This window comes from Oryzias latipes, chromosome 18, assembly GCF_002234675.1.
Source record: "Oryzias latipes chromosome 18, ASM223467v1".
In the NCBI taxonomy this organism is placed as follows: Eukaryota; Metazoa; Chordata; class Actinopteri; order Beloniformes; family Adrianichthyidae; genus Oryzias; species Oryzias latipes.
In genome coordinates this window covers 14,790,393-14,816,608 of record NC_019876.2, presented here as the reverse complement: position 1 = coordinate 14,816,608, position 26,216 = coordinate 14,790,393, and the positions used below count along the sequence as shown (strand labels likewise).

The 26,216-nt window shown below is 40.0% G+C and overlaps 1 protein-coding gene across 1 annotated transcript; it reads left to right on the top strand.

The window, feature by feature from the left end:
* The first annotated feature begins 1,839 nt into the window (after positions 1–1,839).
* acap1 (ArfGAP with coiled-coil, ankyrin repeat and PH domains 1) lies at positions 1,840–26,214 on the top strand. The gene is made up of 23 exons (XM_004079815.4): positions 1,840–2,480; positions 6,229–6,286; positions 8,968–9,087; positions 9,932–9,985; positions 10,175–10,233; positions 11,137–11,320; positions 11,436–11,480; positions 11,557–11,652; positions 13,680–13,754; positions 14,842–14,954; positions 15,043–15,094; positions 15,180–15,280; positions 15,452–15,563; positions 15,665–15,876; positions 18,132–18,201; positions 18,368–18,462; positions 20,248–20,420; positions 20,640–20,687; positions 20,776–20,945; positions 21,179–21,288; positions 22,297–22,407; positions 22,478–22,539; positions 25,566–26,214. Exons 1-23 carry the CDS (start codon positions 2,428–2,430, stop codon positions 25,661–25,663), a joined length of 2,271 nt encoding a protein of 756 aa, XP_004079863.1. The 5' UTR covers positions 1,840–2,427; the 3' UTR covers positions 25,664–26,214.
* The last annotated feature ends 2 nt before the right edge of the window (positions 26,215–26,216 follow it).

Here is a 26,216-nt window from a genome sequence, read left to right as displayed (position 1 = left end):
TTTTTTATTTCAATTGCAAATTATGCTCAAACTGTGTTTCTAAATCATACATTTTGGGTTTAAACAGAACTAGAAAAATAAAAATTTAAATTGTGAATTTATTTATGGCCATAGTGTTTTTTTATTACCTTTTTGTCTCTGTTTTAATAAAATGTTTATGTAATTTTTATCTGTTTATTTTTTGTTTTTGTATATTCATTCTTATTCTTGTGGGGGGAAAAGCCAATCTAAGGAACAAATGCTGCAACTTCTGCTGCTTCTCCTAAAAGCCTTGTTATATAGGATTGGGGCTGCTGTTTTGTATGGCTATGTTTTTGTATCTGTCCCTGTTCAATTATTAAATTAATTTCTGTATGTGGCCAACCTCTCCTGGGTGTATACCCCACCTTTGCTCAACATTTGCTAGGATTGGCTCCAGCAACCTAATAGGGGATTCAGTGGATTCAAGAAAAGAATGAAATTGATGAAAGTGGATGGATGGATGGATGGATGGATGGATGGATGGATGGATGGATTCCATACGTTGGCCATGAGACACAAACAGATGTATAAAAGAGCCTATATCATGCAAAGATCAACTTTTTGAGCTCTTAAGTGTATTATAATGGTCATCATAATGTTCATTATAATACACTCACTTTGTGATGTAGATAAGTGAGGAACAGCCTCTTCCAGGAAGAGTCTGCCCTGCCAGCTCCGCCCCCAGGCTAACACACCCTTTCCTTTTATAAGCACAATATGCACATCCATCTTTGCAAAAGATTGGATGTTGTTTGTTTTTGTGGGCAAAACGCAGACACGCTGACGAGGCAGACGCCAGGATGACATCATGAAATGGGCGGCACCCACAAGGAGAGAAAGACGGAGCCTCAGAGATTGAGTCGTCTTACTCCCGGCAAGAAAATGAGCTGCGAAAATAACTTATATTTCAATAACCATTCATTCTTTAGTGCATCAAGTTATCATATATATGGTTATACTTTACTCTGAAAGGCTATAGAAAAGCATGATGTAGGCCCTTTAACAAACGGTAATTGTGTCTTTTGCAACAAAAATTACAGAAATTCTAACTTTTGATTGAAGGATAACCCTCAGATATTTAAAAAAAAATGTAAAATTTCTACATGTAAAATTAAACTCATTTAAATAAAAATAACAATAATAAAAAATAACAATAATTACAATTATTATGATACATATTTTATTCTAAATTCGTTTTGTCCCTTTTGGGGTCGTGAGGCTGCTGGAGCCTATCCCGGCCACTCATGGACGAAGGAAGGGACATCGTGGAGAGGTCGCCAGTCTGTCGCAGGGCAACAAATCACACACTTGGACGGTGGGGGGAAGCTGGAGTCCCCGGGGAAAACCCCAAAAACCCACACATGCACGGGAAGAACATGCAAGCTCCACGCAGAAAGGTCCCCCGTTGATGTCCTGTTTCAGGTCCCCCAGCCAGGACTTGAACCAGGGCCTTTGAGGCAAGGGCGCTGACCACTGCGCCACAGTGCAGCCCAATATATATGTTGTAAAAAGAAATAGATGAATAAACAAAACGTACCTGAAAACTCGTGTTAGGAAAAAATAAAGAAAATTAATAAATGATGTTTTAAATTTACTTTTTGAATTTTGTGCTAAATAGTTTCTAAAAGTCTTGGTTTTTTTTTTTTCTTAGCATGAGTTTCAGGTACTTTTACGGGTGGCTCACCCCTACAGACAATATTTGGCAGCAACAAACCTTCCGGCAGACTTCTCAACAAAAACACAACAGACCAGTTTGTCAAGTGATCACACTCACACCCAGTCAGCCAGTTTCCTTCCAGCAGAGTCCTGAAAAGCAAACAGGAAGAGTCATGGAGTAACTGAAGGGTCAAACATATATGTCCTCCTGAGTGAATTTAGGACGTCAGAAAAGTAGTGATGCTTCACAGAGAAGCAGAGTCTGTGAACACTGCTGTCTAGCTGTGCGCATTTTCATGACTCAAAACTGTTTTTGTGTGGCTGGAAACCCGGAAATGAAGTGAAGTCTGAAGGCAAGGGGGGGGGGCAAGCTCACAGAGAGGCAGAGAGACTCGAACCACTGACAGTCCGCTACACACACACGCTGGTCTGAGCTCAGCAGACAACGCAGGAACTTTTTTCCCTTTCCACTCCGGACTACAACCTTTCGGATACGATGCTAGCAACGCTCCGATCCGCCTCCGCGCGCGTCCATCATCAGTGCTGACACACAGGACACGCGGACCGAGCCGAGGGCGCGCGGAAGGAGCCGAACTTTTGGAGAGAATTCGACAGCGACGATGCGCCAACCTGCGAGAATGAAGTGCTAAAAAAGCAAGACAAGGGGTTTTGCTCGAAGAGTTCCTTGCCAGACCGCAGCTCACCTCCGGAGGAGCGAGACGCACCGTTTTTACGCAAAGACACGCCAGGATGACCGTGAAGCTGGACTTTGAGGAGTGTTTGAAAGACTCTCCACGTTTCAGGTTGTCGTTTTTTTCCTCATCCCTGTTGTATTTCTTCGACAACAACAAAAAGTCCTTAGAAAATAAATCAAATGGTGTGACCAGTAAGAATTTGGGTAGAAAATGCGCAATAACGCATTATTTGGGTGAACCCTTAAGGTCAAAGGATGTGCTGAGAGGGTTAGGGGTCAAGACTCAGTGCAGGAAGATCTGAGACATGATTCCTGGCGCCTTCCTGGTATTCTGCAGAAAGATAACCCATAAGGAATTCATGCAATCCTCCCAACACTTTTCATAGAACGTTTTCAAGATCTTCAAAAAAAATTTTTTTTTATCAACGTTGTTTCTCCTTCTGCAGGAAGACTTCTTTTTCCGAGCAAACAATCTAATTGCTTTTCCTCCTACATCATTTGGTGTAATCAAAGGGGAAGTGTCACTAAGCAGGTTTAGCAAGTGGTTTAAGGGAGAGCAGGGGTGTGCTCTCTCAGTTCTCTGGCTGGAGGCCTGCTCCACGCCAGCTGATTGAAGTCAGCCCCCTGTTGCCAGGTTTGAAGTAAGTCATGAGGCTCGCACCGTGGTGGAAACTCTGAGCTGGCGAGGGCTCGTGTCAGCCAGAGAGGCGAGGAAGGAAAGGGGAAAGGGAAGGGAAGGATCACGCCACATGTCAGGTTGATAGGTCATGGGGAAAAGTGAGATGGAGCAGAAGGCAGAAAAATGTGCAGATGACACTTTGGGCAAGCATGTAAGACTTGCTACCTCTTGTTGCTAGGTAACGGTGAGGTGGGAGGGCAGCAGGAAGTGGGGTGAGATGTGCTAAGATGATCAACAGGAGACAGGAAGTGTTTTTTTTTTCTTCTGCGGGGAGAACCAGAAACTCAACTTTAGCTCTTAATTTGCTTTCCTGCTCTGTGCCTCACTTGCAGAGAGAAGCAAAAAAAAAAAAGAAAGGCATTAATCGGGGTCGCCCATCCTTCTCTGTGGCCTCCACTTTTACCCCCCTCTCCTACTATGTTTACATATTAATTGGTCTCATTTTTTACGGAGGACGTGAGCACCAACTCCTCGAACAAACAAACAATCAAGCTAGTGTCTGCCGAGGCCTCTTCTCGTCGCTCAGACTCATCTCTTTTTTTCCTGTCCCTCGGTGGAAGGCAGCGGAAACCACATGGTTGAACTGCTGGTATGAGTAGAGGCGGCAGCAGAAAGCGATCAGGTCAAAAGTGTGAGCCACGCACAGGACCTTTTTGAAAGCTCTCTCCTGCAGATGTGCCTGTTTGAGTAAACACAAAACGTCTGTCAACACGTTTCCATAAGCAGGGAGCTCCATTCTCTCTGTTTGATGGCTCAAATGTCGTACCGTCATTGCATTGCATGACAACGGTCATCACTGTGGATTGTCGAGAACAGCAAAAAATTTGACACTCTCGTCAGTAGGAAATGCATGACCTGACAGGTTTCCAATATAGGTGGGACGACATTTAAAAATATGGCAAAGGTGTTTAAAGTGTGAGTTCTGGGGAAGAACGTCAAACATGATGGTGGTTTGAAGAAAAGTAACACAACCCAGAAGTGAAGCACACATATGAACAAGCAAACAAGCTGAATTTTCTTTTAAATCTGATATTTCAAAGACCCAATATGATGAAAATGGTGTTTTTAACATGTTCTTGTGGCATTTTTCTCACAATGGAGGACATATTTTAAGAAAAATAAGCTTAAAACTGCAGATCTGAGGATTTCTTTATTTAAATCGTTGAAGCTGGCAGGATAAAGTGTAAACAGAGGGATGACGGGAAGCGGCGAAGGGCTTACACCACACCAACAGACCTGCCTACAACTCAGAGCTGCTGCCGCTCTGCAGAAACTATGTCCTAGAATATGACACAGGTGTTTTTTTTTTTTTTGGCTAAAACCGGCATGTTCATAATTAAACGACAACTGGGAACGCTTTGAAAATAGATCAGAAGATGATCAGAGTGGGACTTTAAGAAAAACTGGAACCTTTTCTGAACCAAGGCAGCAGGTCTGCCCAGAAGTAACTGCAGCCACAATAATTGTAATATGTAATATGTCTAGTGTGGAAACCAGGGATTTAAAGGAAAGGAATGCGTATTGGAAAAATTAATCGGGCACTCGACATAACAGCTGTATCGGTTGAAAACCACAGATATGAACAGCATTTTGGCTAGATTATGCTAATTATGTTGGCTGGATTCACTGTATGCAAATGATTGAGACGCATGCTCCTCTGTCCCCCTCCCCCTGCTTGGACGCTCTGATCACAGCCTGGTGCGTGAAGACCCAATTATTAATAATACTATCATTTTTTAATCTATTTACTTTTATTTTGTTTGGTCTAATATAAAGTTAATTTCAAATCAATTCAAAAGGTATAAAAGCAATCAGGAAGTTCATTTCTGTCAGTTGGCCTTCCTGTTGAGTCTCTACATGTCTGTGTAGATGTGATGCAAAGAAAAAGACGTCCAATCAGAAGCTTGCTCCTACCAAGTCGGGTTAATTCCAGTTGGATGAACCACAGTGAAGAATGTGTGTTGTGTGCACAAACTACCCCTGAATAAATTATTATGAAACACTTTTATTGAGCCACAACGAGCAAAACAGTCTAAAAGACACAAAATGGAGGGTATTAATGTCAAAGACATTTTGTGTTTGTTGCTTAAAATAAAATAAAAATATATATATAGTTTATCTGTTAAAAGACATTTTCATTTATAGTTTTAAACCTTAAATAAATATTAAATATCTAGAGTACATTCATTTAGGTAAGATAACTGGACTGCATCCTATTGCCGAAAAGTCAGTTGAATCTTTTATTCATCGATTCGTGGAGCATGTATGGAGATGCGTTTGGAATTATGTGATAGGGATCCACATCTCCAGTGAAAAACGTTTGATGTGTCTCTGGATCCAAGTCTAGATTTTTGTGTGAGCGAGCTGAAGTTATCTGTAATCCTCGTCCATTTCTTCCATCTTTCTTTTACCTTGCGCATTTAAAAAAAAGAAAGAAAAAAGGATGGTAATAAAAGTGCCAACAACGCAGCAAAAAGATGTACCTTTATTTTGAAAAAAAAAAAGAACAAAATAAAAGGCGTGCTTTGGATTTATTCTTGATTTAAAAAAAAACAAAATAGTATACAAAAAGAGATAATTTGAGGGTTTTGCCAACTAAATTAAACCTTATTTAAATAAATGATACAATGATGATGCTACACTGAAAAAACATGCCATGTCTTGAACTTTTTTAAACTTTAAAACTTTGATTTGAAAATCTTTTAATTTGAAATACTTTTTAAGCAACCCATTACTCTTTTACTTGAATTAATTTGTGTAATTCAAGTAAATTAATTGCTGGTTGACTTTTATATTCATGTTTTAAATTTGACCTTCTTCATTAGTATTTGTAACTGCCATAAGATTGTTTTAACACATTTAAGGTAATCTTTTATCACAACTTTTGCCGTCTTTTTGCGATATGCATATATCGCGATAACGATATCGATTTATTGTGCAGGCCTAAATGACAGTAATAAAAGTTTTTCCTTTTTCAAAGATAAAGAAAAACTATTGGTTGTTTTATTTGTACCATATGCTACTTCAGATCAGTAAAAATGGATCATGTTAGACTAAATACTTGTGAAAATATGTTTTAACTTTAAATTCTTGAAGTATTTTTTTACGCAGCCACCCATTGGTAAGTTCAGAGCAGCCTTTGTGTGTGTGTGACTGTGAGTTTGTGTTTCCCCTTCAGAGCTGCCATCGAAGACGTCCAAACCGACGTGAGTGAACTCGAGACTCGACTAGACAAGGTAAGACGCAAAAGCGCACACCTACGCACCGCTCTGCTCCACACAGACGCACAAACGTACAGCAACACAAACTGCTGGGGCTCGTGTGCAGCAGGAGGTGGGAGTCAAAATTCACATGAAAGAAGCAGAGGGAAGCACCCGCAGGTCCTGCTTCCCCATCGTATTACTGCAGACAGAACTACGCTTTGTTCCACTTTGGTCAGATAACCCATATTGCTTTTTATACGGGTAACAGTTTCAGCTTCAACACACAGACGTCAGTCACATGCTGGTTTCTGTTCCCCACAATAACGAATGAGAAGAATTTCAGTCACCTGTGTCAGAAAAACTTGGCCTGAGTGGATTAAAAGAAAATGCTTCCTTTAACAGCTGCAGCTGTTTTCTCACTTTCTGCACAGCCGTGATTTCACCAAGAAAGACAAGAAACACAAGTAGAGACACCAAATTGTATGAGAGAAGATGGGATTAAAATATGGCTATCGCTGTGTTCATGGTATTGCATTCTGTATGGAAGTTTTTTTTCCCCACTAGAACTAGAAACGGTCTTCATTGCAGTAAAACTGTCATTCAAATATGACAGCTGATGGGATAAGTACTACAAAACATAAACTCATGATTTTGTGTTTAATCTAGAAAAATATATATATATATATATATATTAGAAATCTGTATGAGTATTGCTTTCTGCTGTATGTGAAGGACAGAGAGAATTTCACTCTTTGATTTCAAACATTATTGCATGTATTTAGTTGCATTCCTTTGCTGGCCTTATAAAGAACGATCCTGTCAGGTTGTCAGTACCTTGAGTCTGTGGAGTTAGTGCTGCTTATTTCCCGTGCCATGCAGGCTATTGTAGAAGCATCAGCAGTGGTTTTCTGCACAAATGCAGTGAGAAGTACAAACCAAAGTGGGAGTAAAGTGTTAAAAAAAAGGGATGCTGAAGACAACCACATAAGTTCTTGACAGAAGATGTTGCTGCAGCATGAGTGAATTTCACTTACCGTATTTCTCAGACTTTAAGTTGTGTGTTTTTATTGCATAGTTTGGCTGGGGGGATGCAACTTATATGTGATTTAAAACAAAAAAAGAACAGCAACAATAATATCTAGAATGCACTGTAGGTGTTTGTATCAGTATTTGCCACTGACAGCAACGCAGAAAAAGAAACGTCGCTCAGTCTTACGCCAGGCTTGACAGATCTGGTAGACCTTAATATAATTTTACTGTAAGTATAAAGTTTTTTTCTATCGAATGTTGCAGAAATCTTCATAGTATGAGTTAAATTGTTTTGGTTATTGCCCATTCTGCTGCACAATTTCTATGAAGACCAGCATTCTTAATTGTGGAATACCTCAGGGTTCCATGTTGAGACCTAATTTCTTCCTTTTGAGCATCTCTTGTATTTTCTAATTAAAATGTCCCATATTTGGGTGTCATGACAACCAAATATATCTGTGTGTGCATTTTATTTAAGCTTGTTGAAGCTTGAAAGTGCAAAATTTAAAATATTCAACGTCCAGACAGGATTTTTCTGGAGTGTATCATTCATTTTCCCTGCAGCTGTTTTGACTTTTCACAGCAGGAAAAGCTAATTTGTGAAAATGTCCCTCTGAACCACTGGTGCCAGCGTAAATCCTGCCAGAATTCTAATGGAGCTCCAAGTCTTCTGCCATCAGTTATTTAGGCTTGTGATCTACCAACTGCATCATGTCTTTTTGAATCAATTTGTCTTCTGAATACTCAAATACATGTTACCAAACCAAAGGTTTGAGCTATGTGTTGCATTTTTTTTCCCACATTTTTGTTAAATATTTTCACAAGAAGGTTCTCCCCTGCGTGATCATGGAAATTGAGGAAAAAGTTCAACAAAAAGCGCAAATTTGAGCTCTATTTACATTTTCTGAAAGGGGTTGTGTGGGTAAAAAAGATTTCCAAAATCACACAAAAGTATTTACACCATAAACACAAAACACATTACATGTAATGCGTAATACAGAATGGAAAGGATGCCACCTTTATTATAGGTCAATATTTCATCACGCAGGAGTTGGCAGATATTTCTTTGGAAATAGTTTGTGGTCAGGTAAATAATGATCCTAATGTGAGAAACAGGTGAAGAGGACAAAACATGTCTGTGGTCAACATTCAAGTCATCAGTGATGTTTAGTCTGTGTCGCAATGTGAATCTGATCGGGTGTATTATACACCTTTGCTGTGAGTGATTCCCCATGAGCTGATGGTAGACTTTACTTTGTTAGTAGGTTGTTAGTCTATCCAGCTATCTATCCAACCGTTTGACATTTTTTCCTTTTAATGGGGGGATTCTCACCGTTTTTCTTTAGTTACGTTGATGATTCTTTCGAATGTTTGTCCTTCAATGTATTATCAACACATGGTTACTGCAGTACAAGAGTATCTGTGTGCAAATTTGAAAAGTGTTTATTTCAACAAGTCCTTTCTTAATTACTGTACATGAGTTATAATAATTGGTAAAAAAAATACTTGTAATTAAAGTATTTTTGCGGTTTGGGTAGAACTCATTACACTAGAGCAGCTTCTCTGAATGTAGCATGTATGAAGTCCAGGGATGACTTTTAGCTTACTTGAATTATTCAAACTGATAACATTTGCTGCCGCAGGTAACTTTTGTTGTTCTAACTTTCCGTCTTTGTGGTTTCTAGCTTGTGAAACAATGCCAGGCAATGTTGGATGCGGGCCGGGCTTATTGTCAGCACAGCAAGAGCTTTTTCAATGGCCTGCGGGAACTGGGACACCAGTGTTCCAGGGACAAGATGATGGAGGTGAGATGTACTCGTTCAAACAGTCGTCCGCAGTTATGTATGTAAATGTGGAAATGTGAGGATAATGTGTGTTATACTGCTAGCCTGGGAGTCAATTTATGGAATTTCTTTGAGGAGACTAAAGCGAGGTTCAGACCACCCTTGGCAGCGTGCATTCAGCGACCACTTACAATGAAAAGTCAGTGTAAACACCCGTGAAAGCAGGTTTTGGGCTTCCATGTTCAAAACTCACATGTCGCTACACAAGTCTTTAGACGTTTAACTCACAGAAGTGCCAATAATTGAAACAATTGATTATATAATGCAAAGTTTTTCATACATTGAAATAGAGTTCAACATTTACAAGATTTGCCCCACATCGACATTTTGGACCAATCCTCTTCCAACTGGAGGGGGTAGACATGTACTAGGACAGTGTTTCCCAACCCTGGTCCTCTGGGAACACTGTCCTGCACGTTTCCATCTTTCACTGCTTATGCACACCTTATTCAGCTCATCATCAGGCTTTTCAGAAGCCTGACACTGACAATTATCAAAGGCAGGTGTGTTTGAGAAGGGTAGGATCGAAAAAAGCAGGAAAGTGTTCCCCGAGGACCAGGGTTGGGAAACACTGTACTAGGAAACAATCAATCAAAAAGAAGAAGAAGAAGAAGAAGTCCCTCCATGCTAAACCGGGCTTTTGCCCGATGTGAACGTAGCTTTATACTTTATTCTATCAATTTAACAGACACAGTGGACCATTAGCATGAGACATAGTGTAAAGGTCTCAGAAGGCGTAAGGAATTGCATGAACCAAAAATGTGTAATTTAGTGCAAAGTCTAAACTGAGACGTCTGCCCCACAGGAATGCCTGGGCACATTTTCCACAAAGTTGTCAGTCATCCTGGAGGCTCAGGGGGTGAGTCTGTCTGCCTGTCTGCTTCAGTTGGTGTAACTTCTTCATTCCAGTCATGACAATTATCAGCTGCACTAGTTGATCAAGCAAAGCCTCTGGCAATTCGAAGCTAGCTGCTTTTGAGTAAACTGGATTTAATGCAAACTGTGTTCTATTCATTTTTTCCATTTATCTTGGGTTCTTTTCATTTAGGAAATGATCGAGACCACCCAGAAGTCGGTGAAGACAAAGCTGCAGAACTTTGTGAAGGAGTAAGTTTGCTGCTTTGGCAACCCTCTTTGTTTGTTTGTTTTAATCCTTCTGGGTTTGGTGCATGTTGCCCAACAAATGTGGTTTAGATTCATTTACTTACAGATGGAATCACCCTCTTGAGCCTTGCTATATTTTGCTTCAATCACTTGGCATATTTAGACGTCATAGTTTAAAGTTAGTTATAGTTATCTTTGGTAGTTTAACAGATTCCTTTTTAATGGAAAACAAAGAAAGCTAGTTTATTAAAGCAAACAGTTCAAAAGAAAGTCAAAAGGGAAGATTTAACATAATTTTCTCAGTGCTGTAACCATTAAATGTATATTAAAATTTGACTGAACAACCCCTCCCCCCTCACATTTCTAACAGGAAGTACCTGCTGGCTCCAAGAAGCCAAAATCCTATTGACTTCTATTGAGAAATTAACAGCCATTACTCCGCCATGCTACATTTTTTGCTAATCCTAAATTTTTTTCATGATAAATTTTCTGTAGTGCAAGGTATTCAAGTTATAAACTGACCAAGCAGATACCTAAATAAAACATGTGGTCTGCCATCAAACATTCAAAAAGTTTGATTGGTAGGGGTGTGGCCTTCCAACAAGCTCACTCCTGATTGAAGACAGGGTGGGTGCCATGAAAATGTTAACTCTGTCCGACTCGTAACAATCACTGCTTATTGATGTTGTCTCGCTATAACTTGACAGCATCTGTAACTCAAAGAAATGTCAACTGAATTGACTTAATTTAGTCAGAGCTGGAGGTAAACCATGGGCCAAGGGCGACGGCACTCTTGCTCAGTCCATTTCTCAAATATAGTCATTAACTTATTGTCAACAAAGGAAGTTTGTTGTCCACTTTGTTGACATTTGTCCATTTGTCACCTTCCTAAATGTGTGTCCTCAGAGATGTTCGTCGTTTCACGGACGTGCGCAAAAAGTTTGAGCGCAGCAGTGAGATCCTGGAGGGGGCGCTGGCGAGGAACGCTCAGGCTCCACGGGGGAAGCAGCACGAGGTGGAGGAGGCGAGTAACGCTCTGTTAAATGCCCGGAGGAGCTTCCGATGCGAGGCTTTGGACTACGTTCTCCAGGTGAGATGAGGATAGGTCTAAATCTGGGATTTTCTACACTCTTGTCTTAGCTTTTCAACCACTGGGATTTTGGCTAAAAGACAGACTTATTACGCCTGCTTTCTCTTTCTCTTAGATAAACGTCATTGAAGCCAAGAAGAAAACCGACATTGTGATGGCTGTAAGTTTTCACGTTACGTGCTTTCCTCACTGTGGATGTTTCTCCAGACTAAATGTAGTCCTGTGTTTCTGGTCAGATGCTGGTGCTGATGGACGCCCAAGCCCAGTTTTTCCAACAAAGCCACGAGTCTCTTTCCGAGCTCGATGAATATCGACAGAAACTGTCTGAAGAGGTAAACTATCTTGGCCTATCAACATGGCGACTCCCACCGATTTGTTCAGATTCAAGACCCAAACAGAAGCAAAGCATTAACAGAGATCTAAACTAAACCAGATATGGACACACATTCTAATAAAGACTAAACCAAACCAAGAAAAACAAAAAATCCCAGATTCATGGAACAAAGTTCCAGGAGGGTCAAACTCCTTCACGATGACCGTGCTCCTTGTTTTTTTTTTTTTTAGCTATCTCCCTCCTACTCGGTCCAGTACTTTCATTCTCAGTCAACTACAGTACGTGGTGTTCACCAGAGCTCTGTCCTGGGTCCCTTACCATTTATTTTCTTCCACGAGGCACTATGTCTTTGTAACAAAAAGTTTCACTCCACTTCTTCACAAATGACAACCAGTTTTATCTGGCAACCGATCGCAACTAAACAAATTTCGATCCATCTCTATCTACTCTCCCATACTTTGAAATCACTCTAAAGTTCTCTCCTCCCCACTCCACCTGCCTCTGGAGCTCTATCACATGTCCTCCCCACCTCCATATGTGTCTAAAACAGTTAAGATTAAACAAAAATGTATTTTAATTACTTCTTGTTAGAAGTGTTCTGCCAATAAGAAGCCAAGGCACAAGTGGTTTGGAAGAGACAGGACAGTGGCCCTTGATGGCTAGGATTGACATCTCTGGGCTATAATATTAACAATTGAGCAGTGGCATTTCCATTTAATCTATTTAATTCTTTGTACATCTTTTTGAAATGTGTATTTCATCTTTGATTATAGGAGAAGAAAACTGTAAAACATTTTTTACTTAACTGCTTAGTCAAATAGTGCAGATTGGATCTGTCAGTTCTTTACAGACTGAAAAACCTCTTATTGCTTTTCATATGCAAACCAGGAAGCTGTGGGCATAGCCTGATGCTAATGTGCACAGATTTGAACTATTATGGTTCTACCCTAAGCTATCTGGCCTATTTTTCTAAATCAATAACCTTTCTAAAGAGCTTCTCTGAACATTATCTTGGTCTTCTACAAGACTTAAGAGCAAGAGATTTGGTAATTTATTTGGCATTTGGCATCAACAGCAACAGGAAACGTGTCATATGTCTGAACGGGTTCAAGTCATTTCCAGATCTTCATCTCAGAAAGCAGGAAAACAAAAAAAGAACTATTAAATTTCATGTACTTGTTCGCTGTGTCCGCTGCACCGTTTGCCTTGAATAAAAAGACCTTGACATTATGAGAAAATTAAAAAAAAGAGAAACAAAACTGAAAATTGTTACTGTCCTTATGAACCCACAGCAAAGCTCTTCCTGTTTCATCAGGAAATGATAACATAAAGAAAAGTGGAAATGAAGAAACACAAAGTACCTTCACGTGTTGTGTCTAAATTTGGTGCCAGAAAAATGAAAAATGTAATTTGCATTTTTTGGAAAAGTATCATTTTTGATTTATTAAAAAAAGAAACTGATAAAAAGATAAATAAAAAGAATGTTTTTGTCCTTGCAGCTGAAAGAAAGTAATCAAATGGAACATTAAAATGCTAAAAAGCATATTGTAAAAGAAACTATTAAGCAGGATCTATTAAAAACTATTAATCTTCAATTAAAGGCATTTATGCAAGGAATCATGGAAAACATGCAAATTGGTGAATCCTGAGGACTGGGGTTGAAAAAAGGTTTTGACACATTCACTCGTTCATTTAAATGTAGAAGCATGACCAAACTTTTTACTGGATGTGTATTTTACTAGGAAAGTAGAAAAAGTGTTTAATTCAATCTTTACTGAATGTTTATAACATTGAATTGACATTTCCCACCTGTTTTTTATGCTACTTCTCTGCATAAAAGTATGCTAATAAATCAGATTTTAGCAGTTTGATATTATAGCTCAGCAAAAGCAAAATAAATTAAACTAAATTCTTAATAAACTCTTAGACAAATAAAATCTGTTGATTCTGTAGCTTTGTGAAAAATGTGATCAAAAAAGATTTGTTTCTGAAAAAAAAATGCTGTTTTTTTTGTTTTGTTTCCAGCACACCCAGTTTGTCCTAGACTCTGCCAGGGAAAAGAGAGACATGGAGCAAAAACATGCAGCAGTCAAGACGAAAGTAAGGAGACTACATGCTACCAAAAATTCATTCATTTTTGTCATATGAGGCTGCTTGGACTGTTGTAAAACAAACGTCGTGAGAGCACTCAGGACAGAGGGAGAACCTTTTCAGGCCCGATCTCTATAGAATCATTCAGAGGGAGGTCTGGGACGCCACTGAGAAACGCTAAATGTGGGTTCTTGAATGCACCTTTAGCCCGCGGTACGGTAGCCCTGAAGTGCCAATCACATCAAGAAATCACACCACGCAAAAACATTTTAAAGATCACAACGACATTTTTAAAAAGCAAAACAAATATTTAAAAAAACATTACATTTTAAAATGACTTCTATTGACCTGAAACTGTAAGGCATATGGTAAGGCATAGACGTCTGATTAAAGGTTATGAACTGGATAATTCAAATTAATTTTATTTATATAGCACCTTTCATGACGATAAGACAGCTCAAGGTGCTGTACATAAAAACAAAAACAAATGCAATAAAATACAATAAAATACATTCAATTAGCCCCGCGCAATAAAATACACAAAGACAAACACCCGTGGAAAATAAATAAATAAATAAATAAAATAAAGAGAAACCAGAATAAAGAAACAGAGGATAATGATAAATCATGTAATAATGGTTACAGTAGAACAGGGTTTGGCCTTCAAGCAATCTTTAATTTAATGTCTAATTATTCTAAGTTTGATATGTCTTTGTATAAATGTATAACTGCTGATTGTATTGTTTTGTGCATTATTCTTGCCTTGATTGCTTGACATAAACCATTTCAAATCAAGTCAAATCAAAAACAAAACAAAGTTTAAGAAATAAAAACGTAAAAACAAAAAAACATTGCAGAAAACAAAAGTAATTTACAGAAAACATATTGAAACCCAAACTGAAATTTTGTTTTCTAAAATATAATTTTTTTATGTAATTATTTTGCTTTTTTAAATCTTCGTTGTGATCTTTAAAATAATGATTGCAGCAACAGCAATTTCATGACAACATTTAAATAAACTCTAAAACCAACCATAGAATTCAGCTTTTAACTTTACAAATGAAACTTTTTTTTTAAATATATTCATCATTTTAAGGATGTGTCCTATGATGACTCCATAATGGACTTTAATGCTGACTCAGCTAATGGGATTGCAATGGAGGGCTACTTGTACAAGAGAGCCAGCAATGCCTTTAAGACCTGGAGCAGGTAAAGTTTGGTCAGCACTTTTACTATACTTGAGTAAATGAAAAACTTGATGATTCCAGGTTGTATTTTTTTTCTTGTGTATTTCCAGACGTTGGTTTTCGATTCAGAAAAACCAGCTGGTGTATCAGAAGAAATTTAAGGTACAGTTTAGAAAGGTGTGAAAGCCCGTTTTGGGAAGTGTGTCAACGCGTCGCTTAAGCAGAACAATGTCCATGTGTCTTGCAGGAACAGCCCACGGTTGTGGTGGAGGACCTGCGTCTTTGCACAGTCAAGACCAGCTCTGAAAACGAGCGACGGTTCTGCTTTGAAGTGGTGTCCCCTTCAAAGTGAGTTTTGCATGCATGCACCATTTCTTGTCTTTGCGCGCAAACGCTCGAGCTGTGGTGATGCAGCTTTGTGCACATCGGCAGGTGCCGCAAAACAAGCATATGGTGGGATGGTTTAATGTTCTAACTTGCATGGTCACTTTGCGTGTCTGCGTGCTCGATGGTGCAAAGATGCTGCTTGCTGCAGGCGGACTCAGAAAGGCAGCAGCAAGGATGGATCAGCGCCGTCCAGAACAGCATCGCCTCAGCTTTCCAAGAGCGGCGGGAGGATACACAAAGCCCGGTGAGGGTCCCACGCACATTTATCTGAACGCTTTCCGAATCCTATGAGTAAATGTGAGTCTGCTGAGTTTGTGTTGGTGATTTCTGCATTTGTTTTATCAGAGACAGCGCTGCAGCTCCATGTCGCAGAGCATAATGCGCTCCGGAGGAAGCGGAGGATGCGTGGATCAGGAGAACAACGACTGCCAGGCGCTGGAGGACATCCAGGCGATCCCGGGGAACAGGCAGTGCTGTGACTGCGGGGAGCCCAGCCCTGATTGGGCCTCCATCAACCTGGGCATCACGCTGTGCATTGTTTGCTCTGGAATACACAGGTAGATCATTTGTGTGCTTTGAGAAGACTGACAGGCTTTCCTTATTCTGTAATCCCAACCAATCAGTGTATAGGAGGTGGACACAGGTGAGGTCAGGACACCTGTTTCTTTATATTGGGTAAATAAGAGTTCAGTTTTAGGCCTCGGGGTTTACGCTGTTTCCAGGTGAACAATTACACGGAGCCCTCTTCTGCGGTTGTATTAATCCTTCATTCAAAAAAATCTAAAGCCCTAAGAAGAGGTTTAATCTGAGGGACGCAGGTGTGTCTTGAGACTTGTACGGCCACCTAAAAGGACGTCATGAGAATGGAATGTACCATTGTCATGCCTGTGGCTAGTGTATTAGGAAGTATTTGTAAGAGTAATGGAAGTTGCATGCACTTCTGGCATACAGGTCATGCTGTCATATGGTGTCCTTATGCAACTCTAGTCTGTAGCAATGCTGCACGCAGAGGGTGTGAGGTAATGCAGAAGTGCATTTAGGACGCCTGTAGGATGTTCACACACACTACACTCTGTCTAATTTCTATGTTTCTTAAAGTCCGGCTGTGTGCAAGGAGCACACGCTTTTCACTTGATCAGCATTAACAGCCCTTAGAATAGTGTTCAGGGTTTGGGAGGGGTTAAAAAAAAAGAAAAATCTTTTTGAGGTACCTGCAGCCCACCTACTTACCCTTATGTGCTGCATAAGCGTTCACTGCAACCCATTGCTCGCAGCATGCCCGTAGAAAAAACGTGCATGAACATTTTCAGTCCACAGGACTTGATATTTCTGATGGGCCCACCTGCAGGCCTGGACAGGTTTGCCCATTTTTTGCCCGCAGACATCCCATATCCACCGTGAGGGTGGTTGTGACGTCAAGAATCCAAATATTTTGATAAGCATCTAAAAACTGAAATCACATTTAACTACTAAAGAAATGTATTATTAATACATACATTATTTTTACTTGGAAAAAACCTTGAAATTACTAATTAGTAGTTACCCACTCACTTTCTAGGAACAAAAAAAAATTACAATCTTCTTAAGTTTGTAAGGTTTTACTAAAGAATGCAAAAATAAGAGAAGTATTTAAATGATGGAATAAAACAGTACACTCTGAAATGGCTTCAATTGAAAAACAAATAAAAAATATTCTCAAAAATACCTTTTTTTTTGCACCTCCCTTTGCCTCTCCTCTCCTTTCTCTCCCTTTTACAGTCTTGACTTTCTTTATCTTTGTATTTCAGATCCTGGGAATGTAGATACACATTTCTGGCTTTCTGTTCGGCTTTTTTCATAGCCGCCCTGATAACTAGGCTTTATTTACTGATTTAAAAAAAAAAAAAAACTTTTTGAAGAGTCTGTTAATTAACTTGCTGTTGCTGCTGCTGGAATAGTCCATTGCTGCAGGATGATGGGGGAGGACAAAACACTTTGGGATGAGCAGTCTAATGTCATTTCTGTAGCTTCCTATGCAATTGTCTACCTTTACCCTAATAGTAACTCTGTTCCTTGTGTGTTTGCTGGATAATTATGTAGCAGTTAATTTATTTATTAATCTTTTGTGGTTATGAAATGATTTTCAAATATCTAACTACATTTTGTGGAAACAAAGTTTGGGAAATAGGAAGAAAAAAAAACGCATAATATTATTTAACTTTTTTGTGCAACACCAATCTGTCCTTACAGGAAAAAGTTTTTCCATTGTTAAGGAAATGTGAGTGTGGGCAAAATTGGTTTGCAGCTTTTATCTGCTTTTCAGGTGGATTTTTATGCCTGATGCCCTTCCTGACACAACCCTGTATTTTAGCCGGGCAAGGGACCGGCACAGGAACTGTAGTGATGTTATAGTAATTATAAAAATTACATTTATCTGATCATTTGAAAAAAGCTTATGTCAGGATATAAACACACTTTGCTATCCATGTTCACCAAATGCCTGTGGAGTTAATAAAAACCGACTTGCTTTTTAACTTCTTTACAGTGAATGCACCGTGAACTGACGTGACCTGATTAGGCTACAGCTACCTTTATTTTTTTTAGGCTGACGTTCAGAGGGTTACTCTTTGGTTGCAACCTCAATTATTAATTTTTACCAAAGATTTATCTTACACTATTTAGTCAGAAATTCCTCATTGTCATAAAGTTCCTGTTTTGTAGTTTAGAAACATAAAGCAGTCCCCACCGGGATAGATAAACGTGTACACGCGTCCACACAGAGACTTGGCTTGAATCATTAGCTTCAACCTCTAATGGTTTCTTTTACTAACAGGAGCCTGGGAGTTCATTTTTCCAAAGTGCGCTCACTCACACTTGACTCCTGGGAGCCAGAGCTCATTAAGGTAATTTAACCACTTATCATTGCAAGCAGCTCCACAAATGTTCCTACAGACCAAACAAAATGGCTCTGTTTCTGATTCAAAAAGTTGTACAGAAGTTTTTTTTCTTCAATAACCGCTAAAAGAAATTCACTTTGCCTAATTTTTCTAACTATATTTATTCCTGAAGTTAATGTGCGAGTTGGGAAACAACGTGATCAACCGAATCTATGAGGCACGGATTGACGAGATCACCATCAAGAAGCCCAACCCCGCAAGTCCAAGGTACTGAAATGTTTTTATCTGTTGACGTTCAAAGAAAATCTATCGGGGAGTCTACGCTCTCAAATGCTTCCCAACAGCTGAGATTTGCAGCTGAACACACAAACGAGAAATTACCACAAGTGTGTGGCTTGAAATAATTCGTACTGCACCTAACCTAACCTTTTTTTTTTTTTGGTTAGTGTTCAGCTTTTGAAGGTGTATTTCTGAGTCATCATACTCCAAAGTCTCTACTTCAGTAAAAAAAAATGTGCAAAGAACCATCATTTTATTACATGATGTGCAGCAGAAAAACAAAAAGCCGCACAACCAGGGACCTTGAATATTTTTGAAATCTTTGGCAGGCGCTTGATCAGTGCAAACATTCTGCGTCCGTGCAGTTCAGAATTGACCCACACTGTGTTGGGCAGAATTAGGTATTGCAAAGATGGAGAAATGCAGTAATTTAGGAAAGCAAACAGAAACACAATGACATACAGAGTGTGTGGGTGTGGCAAAAGCGTAGAAAATGTTTTTATTCTGGAGTGCTCACTGTCAGGTATGAGGCTGGAACCCAGAAAACAACACAATTATTAGAAAATAAGTCATCTGGAGTCTGCTTTGGATGGCTGATTAGACATTTGCAAAAAAAAAAAAAACAACACTTTTTTTGAAATTAAGGAATATTATTGCAAACATATTTGATTTGGGGGTTTGAATGATTCTGGTTTAGCTTACAGTCCCAGTCCGATCATCTTTTGATCTATTTTAAAAGAATTCCCAGTTGTCTTTTAATTATGGTGTTGATTTGTAGGTCGCTAAACATTAGAAATGTGCCTCTGAGTTGTTGGTGTGAAGCAAGCCCGCCCCCCCTTCCCCTCCTCACTGTTGCTGAGAGCTCGGAGGAGGGAGCTTGTGGCCCGCCCAGCATTTTTTTTTATGTTACAAACAGGATTTTTTTAGTCTGATCCTGATTCACTTGAATAAAAAAACAACACAAGAACATTAAAAATTTTTTTTTTTTTTTTTTAATATTTTTATTATAGTTGGTCTTTAATAACTCTGCTAAGATTTATGTAAATGTAGGTTATGTAATAAAACAGTAAAATGTCCTTTAGAAAAAGATTAAACAAACATTTTTTTTATTATAATGTATTTGGAAATTTTATAAATTGCTGGAACTGAAAAACTTATGTAGTTCAAACAGGAAGTAGATACTGTTAAAAATGAACCACAAGCGTCAGGACGCTCTGATGGTTTGCTTGATACCTGCAGAAGTAAAAAGAATGGACCACAACCTGATTTAGAAAACCCAGTTAAGACAGAGCAGGACTAACTGCTGGGCAGAATTTAGCCAACATGTTTGAATTCAGTTTTTTGCGCTTCGTCTCCTGAAAAGCCTGTGAAGAGATCGCGTCTTCTTTTCTCTCCGACTTCCTCGTCTTTGTTCGGCGATGTCATGCAGCAGACAGGAAATGCCGCTCGTACGTGATACAGATGCTCAATGCTGTTGTGCCTGGAAACTTTTTTGCATGGCGGCGTGTTTTGTGGCCCCCACATTTTTAGGCCACAAACTGATAAGTCAGTGTTTGACAACGTCAGATTTTCTGCACTAGACGTGCTTGCACACATCAAGAACGTGACTCTGACTCCCAAGTAGATATGGTACTAGTTTTACATCTTCATAAGACAACTTTGTAACCAAATTTGTTGCTTCCTATCTAATATTTTACTAAAGAGTGCAGGGTTTTAGAAGATGCAGTTTGTGGTAAATCTGTCATATATTTGTTTTGTTTTTCTGCAACTTAGGGGGGACAAGGAGTCATGGATTCGATCAAAATATGTTGAAAAGAAGTTTATTCAAAAACTGCCGGAGACTGGCAGGAACCCTCAGCTGACCCGGTCAAACAGAGCGGCCACGCTGACGCAAAAACCGCCTCTCAAGCCCAAACCGAGCCGAACACTCCTGCCTCGCAAATCAGGTACGTCCCAGGACATAAAACGCCAGTCCAGGTCTTAAAACCTTAAATAGCTTCAGGGTGGACAGTCCTTCGACTACTGTAACTCTTAGGCTGTTGACACAATTAACGTAATTCTATCACGTCAACAACATGAATCAAAAGCAGTCACAGGTCTTGTTGATCCAGAAAAAGTAGATAATACCCATAGCAGTTATCATAATCCCATTCCTCCGTTTGTAGGAGGGAGCCCCAGTGATAACCAAAAGAGCAGTTCAGACTTCAACAAAGGTACGATTAAACTCACGTCTAAACACCCAAAAACATCCGAAAGATTGTCTTAAGTGAAATTAAATGAAATGCCGTCCTCCCATTACAGAAGAGGAAGAGGAGGACCTCAGCGGGCTTCATCCCGGAGCGTTGCTGTACCGCTCGGCCGCTCTGCAGAACTTCCCCCTCATGGCCGACGCCCTGGCCCACGGAGCTGACGTCAACTGGGTCAATCCGTCCGAGGAGTCCAGCACGCCGATGATACAAGCCGTGTTGGTGGTGAGTTCAGCCGTTTTCCTCTCCAACACTGCCCTCTGGTTCAAAACCAGGGGTTGTGTCAGGGAGGACCTCCCAAGAAGAACAAACACTTCAGGGACATGCAGAGTTTTTTTGCCCAGACTGAACTCTGTTTTACACACAAAACAACCAAGAGTCCCCATTTCCAAATGTTTGTTATTTTTTTAAAACCAGTCTGGTAAATTTAACACAGCAATGCCATCTGTTTGGATCAGAACGCCCTTGCAGCCTGCGAGTTCCTGCTGCAGAACGGAGCCAACGTCAATCAGGCTGACAGCAATGGGAGGGGCCCACTGCACCACGCCACCATCCTGGGTCACACAGGGTACTGCGCACACACACACTATCACCATAGTAATGAAAGCTATAATCATCTGATCAGGGGCATGATGGAGTTTCAAGTGATAATATCATCATTCTGTTGCAGCTGCACAATCAGAACAGTATAAACTCTGTTTTGTTGCTAAGGAAACCTGCAAGCCTTCGTGTGTTTTCATGTTGTTTTAGTGGAGTTATAGCTGAAGCAACAGGCCTTCCAAAACCAGTTAGTCCTTTTTCAAACAGATATTGCAAGATCAAAACTGAAACTGCAGAAAGATGTGTCATAGTGTCTGTTTCATTTGTTCACTTCAAATTCCAAATTATTTTTAGACTTTACAGATGCTGGAAAAATGAAATATGGTTCAGCATAAGGGCGGAACGAGATGCCGGTTGTGATTGAGGAAGAATAGATGGTAAAAAAGTGTAAAAACACAGCAGGACTGTTTCACACATAAGATATGGCAAGAATCAGGAATTACACAGAATGAAGTGATCTGATCTGGTTGATTGGCAGTGCTTCCCATCGGGTTCTTTTGGTAGTCTTCCATGGTCTTAAGTCATGTGATCAGGTTCTTTTAGATGTGTTCCCCATTAGGCTTTTTGGGAATGTCCCCCTGCTCCTGACTCATGTCATCAGGTTGTTTTGGAAGTATACCTCCTTCCTAAATCTTGTGATCAGGTTTTTCTAAGTTTGTTCCCCCTCTTTAGTGATCTGATCCAGTTGTATTGGGAGTGTTCCATCAGGTGTAAGACTTTCCCTCACCAGGTTCTCTAGGTAGTGTCCCCTTCTTTTAAGACATGTGATCAGGTTTTTTTTTTGTTCTAGAGTCTAAAAGGCTGCAGAGACATTTAGATTCAGAAACATTTTATAGAAGATCCTTCAAAAACCTTTAGAGTAGACGGTGTTTCATTTAGTGCTTTTCTAAAAACCTTAGTAAACCACATTTTGGACCAGGTTGCTGTAATTCTCCATTTCACACTGTTACGCCATCTGGTTTGTTTCCTTTCCCAGGCTGGTTTGTCTCTTCTTGAAGCGCGGCGCCGACTACAACGCCCGGGATAAGAACCAAAAAGACCCCTTAAGCATCGCCGTGGACAACGCAAACGCCGACATCGTCACTCTGTAAGTGTTGGCGTGCAGGAAATCCTTTTGGAAAGCGCCGACTCTTCTGACCCGGTCTCCTCTCCCTCAGGCTGCGGATCACCAAAATGAACAAGGAGATGCGGGAGATGGACGGAGCGTTCGGCCAATCAGGTCATTGCGAGGGGCAGGGATCGGGGGACACACTGGGCAGGAGGGGGCGTTCACTGATTCACACCCAAAACGGCTTCCAGGCTTTAAAGAAGCAAATAAGTAGCTGGAAACTGGGAGGGTCACAGGACTAAAAGGGCTAAAGTGACTGGCTAAAACGCAAACAAACACAAGGAAAGACGTAAATCTCATGACTGTAAATACAGAAAATGGTAGGAAACAAGGTACTACAACAAGGAAGCAAATTGGAGCTTAATTTATTCAACTTTAAGCACTTTGCATTATATATATATATATATTCATCCTCCAGCACTTTGAAAACCAAAAAGCATGTAAAGATAATCAATGTGCTGTCATTGCATTGCTGCTGTCTGATATAAAGCAGGCCTATCTCTACTAATGTTTTGGATATTTTATATCCAGTATGTCTCGACACTCAGATGGACTGGACTGGACCTTCATCCAGTCCTGCAAGTCAAACTCAGCTTTGATTTTTGTTTTGTTCCTAAGAACAATTTCCTGCCTCTATTCTGTGAATAGTGACTCACTTTGAGCTGTTTATGCAGATCGATGTGACTCCCACTAAGGAGAATTTGATGCTGTCTGTCAGCTGGAGCCCTTCGGTCTGTGCTGTCTTGGTCTTATTACAGCAGGGTTTTTTTTTCTTTTCTTTACATTTAGTTGTTTATGGAGAGAAAATAACCTCACTGGTTTTGTGTGAGTGCGTAATTCTTGATTTGGAAATTGTCTGCCTGTTTGTGTGTAACTTTAGATTTGCGTATGCATAGTTCCTTATTTGTAACTCATTTAACATATTTTGTGTGTACCTTTGTGTACTTGCAATTGTCTATTCACATGCACACTCAAATATCAAGAATTTACACATTTACAATTTACGCAACTTGAAATTACAGCTTAAAACTAACAACCAATTCAAAACGACTCATACGCACACAAATCTGTAAAAAGTTCACACCGATCGCCTGATATACACACTCACACAATCACATTAACGCACAGATCAGATTCACATCTACAGAAATGTGTGCAAATGATGCGTTTAAATGCTGCTAGAATGCTGGGTCATCAGCCGCTTTGAACTTATGTTGTGAATAATGTCTAGTAAGATTGTGACTTTTTGTCCTACTTTCTTAAACAGATATTTCCCTGATAGTTTAGATTTTTTTAAACGTGTCTTTAGAGGTTTTTATTATTTTTATATCGGGGCAGATTTGTTTTAGAAAAAAGGTCAAGTTTTTACTAAATATTATTCCCAATCCAAGTTAAAACCGGCTGATATGAAAACTCAGATGACCCAGCATTCTAGCAGCATTGAAACGCATCATCTACACACAAATGTGACAACGTGAAGAGTCTCACAACTCCTCGTGCACCTGTAACTCTGATCTGTGCGTAAAGGCGGTTTTGTGTATGTGTGTATTAGGCGATTGGTGTGTACTTTGTACAGGTTTGTGTGTGCACGAGCCGTTTTGAATTCGTAGTTAGTTGTTAGCTGCTGTAATTTCAAGTTGTGCGTGCGGAAACTGTAGATCGGATTTGTAAGTTCTTGATATTTGAGTGTACGTGTGAATAGACAATTGCAAGTACACACAGTTACGCACAAAAAGCTACAAATCTAGAATTTCGCACATACACACACACACATCTGGTGAGACTACTTTCTCTCCACGTCATTCGGCTCTTTTTGGAGCTTGAAAGTGCGCTCTCGGTGCTGGACGATGGGGGTTTCAGTTGTGAAGGAAGACAAATGTGTGACGTGTTTGTCTGCTTGAATTGGCCCCCGGTCAGTACTTCCCATGACGTGCGTTTTCGTTGTGTGTCTTTTTTTTGTTTGTTTTTTTTCTTTGTTGGCTCTCATGTGTCTTTGCCATCTGCCCGCTGAGATGTCCATCTGGTCTCAAATGCTTGTGCAGTGTGCCACCTGCAGCAAATTAAGAGGTAAAATGCATGTGCATGCTGTTATGTGTTTGTTTGTTTGTTTGTTTGTTTGCATGCTTCGTCCTGTACGGCTACAACTCTTTTGGTGCATCACCTCCAGTGACGTGCGGTGAGGTTTCTGGCTGGTGAGGCTTGGACTCTTTCAGAGTCAGTTTTCCAAATCTGTACCTCCATTATGTTTGCCAACTGCGGATTATGCCTTTTATCTCAATCCGCTGTATTTTCATGCACACAGCAGAGACATATTGGGCAAAAGAAGAATGTGAAATGCATGGAGGCTACACACCATGGCCGATGCTTTATCGCTATAACACACACACAGAAAGGACACACTGTTCTTATTTTTACTGTAAATTAAGCCCATACACCTCTTTTTTATTTTTTTAACAAAAATCTTTGGGACTTTGCCGTTAAGGTTCTTCTCCTTTGAGCAACAATTCTTAGGATTCTCCAAGCATTCTTAAACTTTTTAAAAAAAATTTAACTTTGGAGCCCTTAAGGGTCAGCTTTGGTCATCACGTTTCATCAGAAAGCAAGGTGTCCGAATTGTTTTTAAAATCCAGGGCTCTACATAGTCCCGCACTATATCGTTTTTTAGTAGTTAGGGGTAAGGGGTGGAACTCAGACATAACCTTAATCTGCTCCCGATTTCCAACAATTTAAATAAAGAAATGCTCAGAAATGCAGTTTTGAGCTTCATCATCAGAAGAATGTCACAAGAACATGTTAAAAACCCAATTTTCATCGGAGTGGGTCTTTAAATGTTGTCAGTGCTGCTTCATGTGTCCGATCCTAACATTGAATAAGTCATATACATATGAAATTCATTAACTGTTTAATAGAATGTGAGAACATGCAATAAAAATTGCATTTACAGTTCAGATTAGTGGATAAAAATGTCTGTATTTATCATTGGTATACTGCCTCACATGCCTCCCCTGCCTCACCTGCCTGCACGTCCCCGATTCACTCAAAAGGTTTAGTAGCTTAAATGGAGACGATGTGTCAGCCCTCAGCCTTTCCAGAAAGCTCCGAAGCTTCATGGCTTTTTCTCTGATCTTTTTATCCAGGTGATGAAACCTATCAGGACATTTTCAGAGACTTTTCACACATGGCCTCAAACAATCCCGAGAAGCTCAGGCGCCGCAGCATGGACCCCAAATCCTAACCAGCAAAAAAAAAGGCCTTCCTCTCGCCCCACCCTGCCTGTCGCATCTCGACTCCACATGTTTTTACGCTGGAACAGAAGCGTTTCAGCTCTCAGGCATGCAGACACGCGCTCCTTCTGGCTCCCTGCCATTCGTTCGGTCACAGCTCAGCTGGTGCTGGCTTGAGAGGGTCCGAGTGCCCCCACACAGGGAATTCTTTGTGTGAGCGTTGTGTCAAATGGAACCAGCTTCACGAGGCCAGTGTGAGGTGTGCTTACGTTGCCGCTCAGACGGCAACACTGCTGTGCCAAAAGTTGCAAATAAAACCTGTAAATCTTTTTTTTTTTATTCAAAAAGAGATATTTTTATGACATTTTGCTTTCTAAACTGATTTTATAAAGACATTTTCTGATCAAAATCCACACAGTAAAAGTTGTCAAAACTAAAAATGTTTTCCTTTACCGTGAATTGTTTGAAAACATTCCAGCCAATGTTTGTCAGTTCTGTTCACATTTATGTAAGGTACTTAAAATCTGTGTTGTGAACAAATAAACCACAGTAGAAAAATTTCTA

Excerpts from the sequence above, each read along its gene's own strand:
- acap1 (XM_004079815.4), top strand. The coding sequence starts at position 2,428 with ATGACCGTGAAGCTGGACTTTGAGGAGTGTTTGAAAGACTCTCCACGT. Across the intron at positions 11,321-11,435 it reads CTTTGGACTACGTTCTCCAG|ATAAACGTCATTGAAGCCAA; the intron begins GTGAGATGAGGA and ends TCTTTCTCTTAG. Across the intron at positions 21,289-22,296 it reads ACCATCCTGGGTCACACAGG|GCTGGTTTGTCTCTTCTTGA; the intron begins GTACTGCGCACA and ends TTCCTTTCCCAG.